General features: G+C 44.4%; 1 protein-coding gene across 1 annotated transcript; it reads left to right on the top strand.

Moving 5' to 3' along the window:
• Positions 1-3,120: 3,120 nt before the first annotated feature.
• Positions 3,121-6,468, top strand: LOC103654747 (uncharacterized). The gene is made up of 4 exons (XM_008681572.3): positions 3,121-3,770; positions 3,870-4,304; positions 4,393-6,014; positions 6,100-6,468. Exons 1-3 carry the CDS (start codon positions 3,384-3,386, stop codon positions 5,761-5,763), a joined length of 2,193 nt encoding a protein of 730 aa, XP_008679794.1. The 5' UTR covers positions 3,121-3,383; the 3' UTR covers positions 5,764-6,014; positions 6,100-6,468.
• Positions 6,469-7,384: the final 916 nt, after the last annotated feature.

Below are 7,384 nucleotides of genomic sequence, written 5' to 3'. Positions count from 1 at the left end.
TCAGACTGTTGTACGCAAGGCTATCCGCGAGATCGTCCTTCGTCATGGCACAAAGGCCAACTTCGAGCTTTGGAAAGCCTATCTTCTGGCCATCTCCCGGCAGACAGATAATTCTTTGTTGTCTCGGAGGCAATATAAGAAGTCTTCTTCATCTGTGCCATTAAACACTAAGACCCCTTTTGGGTATTTCAATTCTCGGGCATAGTGTTTAGCTTCAAAAATTTCTTCTTCAGATAATCTTTTTCCCGAAGTGTGTCGAATAATATAATCAAGATCCTCGGAAGACGCTTCGGGAGCAGGAGCGGCAGCTTTTTCAGCCAAAATCTGTTCTATACCTTCTTCTTCCGCTGCCTTTTCTCCAGTTTCCCAGGATTTCTCCTTAGCGGGCACTGAAGGCCCAGCTTTGGCGTCGGCCTGGCTCAGTATAGCTTCGGCTTCGGTCAGCTTTGTCTCGGTTTCAATCTGTATTTTCGAAGCCTTGGCAATTTTTCCTGGAGTAGAGCTTGAAGTTTTTATTGTCTCCAGCACATCTAATACACTAGCCATCCTTTTTCTCTTGGGGGTTGCTGCTAGATCTTTTTGTGTCTTCGGCGCCTCCACTCCTGCAGAAGGGCTTAGAACTTCTAATGTTTTCGTCTCTTCGGTTCTCGGTTCTTCAATTTTGTCAGCCTTCGGCATTGCAGCCGGCTCTTCAATCCTCTACGTAAGAGCAGATCCTTTGGCTTCAGTAGCCGAAGAGGTCTCACCGCCAAATTCAGGCACTGTGGCCGGTTCAATGTAGCGCGGTCGATGAGTAAGAACCTTCACCTTTATCCTCTTCGGCGCGGGCTCGCTTGAAGCGGCTGAAGCAACATCCTTCCCAGAAGTTACACTCTTTCTCTTCTGCCCCTGTGGCGGGTAGCGGTAGTCAGGGTACATAAATCCAATAGCATCAAAACTCTATTTAGCCTCTTCTTTTTCGGCTCCCGAAGGCCGCAGATAGTGCGTTATCTTCAGACTTGGAGTATGCTCCAAGTAGTTCATCACTAGTGTTTTCAACACACTTCAACCAGTCATCGTCTGGTTCGATAAATTGGTCTCCAAACCTGAAGGTATATTTTAATCGAACCAAACCACCTTCGCTAGGGTTAGTGATGGTTTCCTTTAGCATTTCCCAGTTGTCTATCAGTGGCCATATCCTGTAGGCCACATGCTCTTGGATTAAATCCCTTGTCCCGATGAAAGAGCAAACTGTGTCGAAGGCCCTTCGGCATCCTTCGGCTGCCTCATCAATCTCTACCTTCGGCTTTCGGAGGCCGAAGCGCGACCAGATGGGGCGCATGATGATCTCTTTAATGTCTTCTCGTGCCTTTAATCATTTTTCACATAGAACCATTCTTTCATCTAGTCTCCGGGCCATCTCTTCCGAAAAGTTGGCACTAGGCAGCTTGAGCCAGAACGAGCAACGAAGCTATAGCAACCAAAATTGTTATGATACTGTTCTTTACCCCAGGGCTTCGTCTCATATGAAAGTTCGTGCATGCTGCAAAAACATTTTGCACTTGGCTCCAAACCTTGACTCCTCACGGCCCAGACGAAGATCCCCATTCTGATAATTGCTTCGGGAGTAATTTGGTGAAGGAAAATCTGATATATCTTTAAAACCTCAACCACAAATCTACTTAAGGGGAACCGAAGCCCAGCTTTGAAGAAGCTTCGGTAGATCACGACTTCATTTTCTTCGGGAACAGGAACAGTCCTGTCTCCGTTGTTAGCCCTCACAATAGACATATCTCAAAAATACCTTCCTCTCATATTATCAAGATGACTCTGTCTGATAGTCGATTTCCCGAAGACTGCATGACTTGGTCGCCAGGGCCGATCTTCAGAGTCTTCGCCCCCACTTTCTGCATCGTAACTGTCGTTGTCATCAGTATCTTCAGATAAGCCTTCTAGAATCTCCTTAGTAATCTTTTCTGTATTTGTCTTTGCTATTGATTCAATAAATCCAGCAGTCTTCTCCTCTTCGCTCAGCTTCGTCTCAGCAATAGCTTTTTTGTCTTGAGACATCTTCTCTTCGGAAATGGTGAAAATATGTCCTTAAAGTCGAAGATTAGAAAGTCTAAAAAACCAAGCAAGTGTTGGTAGACAAGAGCTAAAAATTTAAGCAAGCAAAACAGGCGACAAGTAGCGTATCAAATGTGTTCGGGGTGAGTTCTTATTTATATGCCCAGTGTGCTCCAAGTTGGAGGGCCCCGTCTATCATTCACTGTTGCTATTCTAGCAAAGGGAAGGTGTTTTTTCGGACCTTCGGCTTAGGGCCTTCGTCCATATCGCAATCTGAATTCGTTATTTTAACAAATTAATATTGCGAGGGGCTACTGTTGGGGCCTTCGTCTTCCGAAGGTCCTCAAAAACATGATTTAACAATGTTTCTGGAGTATAAATACATGAACAGAACTATAGTGTGAGAAGCACAAAGAATACGAAGGCTGACGCAGAGCCGAAGCTATGCGCAAGGGAGCTTCGGCATGATAGCAGAAAAGGGAACCGACTTAAAAGGGAAAAGACTATTTAGACCTCGATGGATCACTATAGAGTCATTAGCAAATGTAAAGAGCATGGGTGTAAAACATGGGCTGCGTCCCGTGCCTATAAATAGATGAACAGTGCTCCCGTACTGTTCACGCTGACTTGACATTTTGCTTTTGCGTCACGCTCGTACCTTTACCTTCTTTCAAGCCGAAGGTACAAATGTAATTCAATATTGTTTTTATTTTCTCATTATAATATAATGAAGATGAGAGTTGATAATGCTATATGACTGTTTATGTTATCTTTTGTATTTTACATACTTCCTTCTATTACCTCCATACATTCGATGTTCGAAGGTATGTCCTTTATGACCTTCGTTTAAAGATCATTATATCCTAAAAGAAATAATGTTTCGAAGGACGAAGGACATTAATATTTAATATTTCGTGTTGTCTTGTTCTTAACTCATAGCATTTGAGAACAAGTCCTCAATATTGAGTTTTTTTTGGTTGGGTTGTGCTACCAAATTGTTTAGATGTGTGGTAACGAGTTTAGAGGTCAAACGGGTTCTCATGGGTTGGGTTTGCTAGTAAATTGCGTTAGAGTGAATTGGAACGCGTTGATTTTTATTTTTTTTTCTGGGTTCGTGTGGCGCCGTGGCGGTGTGGGTTTACTCTTCCCCGCAAACCTCCGACACGACGGCCGCCCAATGCTGTGAGCCGCGCCGGCGCGTCCATGCCCACCTCCGCCGCCGCGCAGTCCACCTCCCATCCCGGCGTGGCAACGCCTTAATTTGGTAGGGTTGAGCAAATCCTGGACGGCGACAGCTCGATTCGCGACATCCTCGGCGTCTTCGCTCTCTAGGCGCCATGGCAGCACCTCCCGAGCTGCAACGGCCGCCCGACCGTCCGCCGGCGCTGCCTTCTCCTTCACCCGAATCACCGCCAGTGCAGCCCCAATCTTCCCCGCCGCCTGAATCTTTCCCGTCGCGCGTGGTTGTGGCTACGCCGGCGCCGCCCTCGGTTATTGCTGCTTCGGAGCCGACATTGTTTTTTTGCTCGTCGGCGTCGTCCTCGGTTGAAGCTCCGCCGCCCCCGCCTGTGCTTCTTGGCCCGCCAGCGACACCTTTGCCCCCGCCAGTGCTGCAAGGTATGCCGGAGCTGCCTTCATCCATGCCGCAACCTCTGCATGTTTTGGCTCCGTCACCACCACATTATACGACCACCGTTGGAGTCCCCGTCGTTGACCATGAAGAGGTACTAATTGAGATTTCGATTGATATCACGTCCTCGGTTGCTAATATAGCTTGAAATTGGAAATGTTCCTTACTCATTAGATATATGAACTCCTTGCAGGCTAACTCAGTAGCTATAGGATCAACTGACATACCACAAATTGACTGGGCTTCAATAGAATCTGAGTCTAGATGGGAGGAAGAAGGACACCAAGAAGTGGTAAAAGAAGATGGGATGTATGATACTTTAGGATTGCAAAAGGAAGTTGATTGTGTTCAAAATGATTGTGAAGATGCACAGGCCACAATGCCATGTCTTGATAATGATGATGATGTGGTCATGTTTGATATAAATAACCCTGTTATGAGGCTTGGCAGCACTTACAGTAGCATGAAGGAATTTAGGCTTTCAATGATACAATATGCAATTAAGCAAGAATTTGAGCTGGGCATTGAAGCTACTAGTACACGAAGATATAGAGGCTATTGTAAAGGAGGTGATTGCCCTTGGAGTATACATGCCAGAAAAAAAGTAGAAGAATCACCCACCATCATTGTATGATTATATTCTTGTAGTTCACTTAAATTGTTGGTTAGTTGTCCATACATCACTTAATTGACATGGCTTTCATATTTTTGTGCAGGTTACAGCTATGACAGATGTGCATACTTGTACATCTAGTGGAAGGAGGAAGACCAAGACCCCTACAAGTGGTTGGGTTGCCGCTCAAGCTCTTCCACTCCTCAAGAAGAAGCCTACAATGGGAGCCAAGGAATTGCAGACTGCTTTGCAGGACACTTACAATGTGCAAATTGCTTATTTGACACTTTGGAGAGGTCGGGAGAAGGCTTTGGCAGAGTTGTTTGGAAGTTGGGAGGAGAGCTTCCAACTCCTATTCTCTTGGAAGCAAGCTGTATTGGAGAAAATGCCAGATAGCGTGGTTGAGATTGATGTTCGTGAAGAGGATGGTAAGGTATATTTCCATCGGTTCTTTTGTGCTTTCGGGCCATGCATCAAGGGATTCCTTGAGGGGTGCAGACCATACTTGAGCTTGGACTCCATTGCACTTAATGGTCGATGGAACGGCCATCTTCCTTCAGCTACAGGTGTCGACGGGCACAATTGGATGTATCCAGTGGCATTTGGGTTTTTTGAGTTTGAAAATCTGGACAGTTGGACTTGGTTCATGACACATCTACATAAAGCATTGGGGGATATGCCTCTTCTTGCAGTTTGCTCAGATGCTTGCAAGGGACTGACTAAAGCAGTGGCCACTATTTTCCCAAATGCGGAGAAGAGGGAGTGCTTCAGGCACTTGATGCAAAATTACATCAAAAGGTATGCTGGGCAAGAACACATGTATCCTGCAGCTAGAGCATACCGGAAGGAAGTGTTTGATCAACACTTTGCTAATGTAATAGGCATTTCAGACTTAATGGCATGGATGAAGAAGGAGCATTCACTTCTATGGTATCGCAGTGGATTCAACCCGGCCATTAAGTGTGATTACATCACCAACAACATTGCTGAGGTCTTCAACAATTGGGTGAAAGACTATTTGGACCTCCCAATTTGTGAGTTAGCCGATAAGATTAGAACCTTGATTATGGATCTATTTTTTAGGAGGAGGAGGATAGGAGAAAGGCTTAATGGCAAGATACTACCAGCTGTCCTAAATGTGTTGCGGGCAAGAACTAGAGGATTAGGGCATTTGTCACTAGTAAACAGTGACCACTACTGTGCTGAGGTTCGTGACAACAACAATTGTCATTCTAGGCACATTGTTGACGCCAAAGTGCATTATTGCTCATGCGAGGAGTGGCAACACACCGGAAAGCCATGCCAACATGCTCTATGCGTCATAATAGCAGAACAATATAGGGTTGTGGAGTTGGAGTATTTTGTAGATGAGTACTATTCAGTTGAAAAGTTCAAGAAAGCTTATGATGGGAGAATAGGGGCATGTTTGGTTCCCAGCCTAACTTACCACACTTTGCCTAACTTTTCTGCCTAAGGTTAGTTCTTCAATTTAAACGACTAACCTTAGGCAAAGTGTGGCGTAGTTAGCCACGAACCAAACAGGCCCTAGAATTACTTGGTGATAAGTCTTTTTGGCCAAAGGTTGCATTAGGCAATGAGGTGAGTGCACCTCTTGGTAGAAGAACTGCAGGTAGGCAAAGAAAAAATAGGATCAAGGGATGCCTAGAAGGTGGAATAGGGAAGAAGCGAAGCAGAAATGTTGACAATCATAGGAACAAAGAAGAGGCATGTCATAATTCGTACCATTAAATTTATATTATTACATATAACTTTGTTTCGTGACTAATATTTTTTGTCTTCATCAACATAGGTCAAGAAAGCAGTGAAAGAACATTCAAAGATGGTTCCCGTCTGAAGAAGGACCAAGCACACCACTTGGCGATGTTGAAGCATCCTCCTCGGTCCTCACAAGCACCACAAAGGGTGGGGGTTAAAAAGATTACATCCAAGAAGAGAGCTCAACCTCCTAATGATGACATATTGGGTGGAACCATGTAATTGCTGTTTGAGGCGATGTATGGGGTTTAGGACGGAGTACTATGTATGAAACCCCTATTATGATACTGTGGTTGATGCCATGTATGAACCATGTTATATTTCTAGCTATGTGTGTTGGTAGCTTACTGGGTGTGTGAAACCCCTATTATGATGCATGAACCATATTCAGTTTACTTGGTGATATCCATATTATGTTTCTAGACGTGCCGATATGTGTGCAGGTTCAGATAGATTTCTAGCAGTTTCATTACTGGAGCTGTGCACATTCTGGCCGAATGTGGAGGAACCATATGGAACTTGTTGCTGGGGCTGTGCAGATTCAGTTTGAACTTTGAAGAGACAAGAGATTACTGGTGCTGTGCAGATTCAGTTTCAGTTTGTGCAGATTCAGTTTGAACACATTGGGGCTGTGCAGATCCATATGTGAAGAGACAACAGAAATACTGATTTACTGGGGCTGTGCAGATTCAGTTTGAGCACATAGATCAGCAAAATGATCAGTACATAGGAACTGGCTGCTGGAATTCAGCAAATCAGCACATAGATGCAGCACATCCATCAAATACGGAAATACCAATTCAGTTCAGCACATAGATGAAGCACATACAGTTCAGCACATCCATCAACTACCAATTCAGTTCAGCACGTCCATCAACATAGATGCAGTACTTAAGAGCCTGATTGGATGGCTGCGGGTGGACACAAAGGCTCGCGTGACCCTGGCCGGCCATATCCGCCCGTTTCGAGCGTACGGACGGATGCAAGCAAATATCTATCTCTACATATTTAAGGGCGACATATACTACGTAAAAGGATGTCCTGTGCTCACGTTCTAAAACGTGTTAAGGGCCCTTAGATCTAAAATCGAAGAATATCCTTAGGAGATGTTTGAATGTACTAGAGATAATAGTTAGTGGCTAAAATTAGTTGAGAGTAAGACATCTAAACACCCTAGCTAATAGTTCAGCTATTAACTATTTTTGATAAATTAGTTAATAATTAGGTAATTATTTGTTAACTAGCTAATTCTACTAACAATTTTTAGCCAACTAACTATTAGTTCTAGTATATTTAAATACCCATTTAATCTCACCTCC

Source organism: Zea mays, chromosome 4 (assembly GCF_902167145.1).
Source record: "Zea mays cultivar B73 chromosome 4, Zm-B73-REFERENCE-NAM-5.0, whole genome shotgun sequence".
In the NCBI taxonomy this organism is placed as follows: domain Eukaryota; kingdom Viridiplantae; phylum Streptophyta; class Magnoliopsida; order Poales; family Poaceae; genus Zea; species Zea mays.
The sequence above is the reverse complement of the archived record's forward strand: the minus strand, read 5'-3'. Positions and strand labels throughout refer to the sequence as shown.

Excerpts from the sequence above, each read along its gene's own strand:
- LOC103654747 (XM_008681572.3), top strand. The coding sequence starts at position 3,384 with ATGGCAGCACCTCCCGAGCTGCAACGGCCGCCCGACCGTCCGCCGGCG. Across the intron at positions 3,771-3,869 it reads CCGTCGTTGACCATGAAGAG|GCTAACTCAGTAGCTATAGG; the intron begins GTACTAATTGAG and ends AACTCCTTGCAG. Across the intron at positions 4,305-4,392 it reads AAGAATCACCCACCATCATT|GTTACAGCTATGACAGATGT; the intron begins GTATGATTATAT and ends ATTTTTGTGCAG.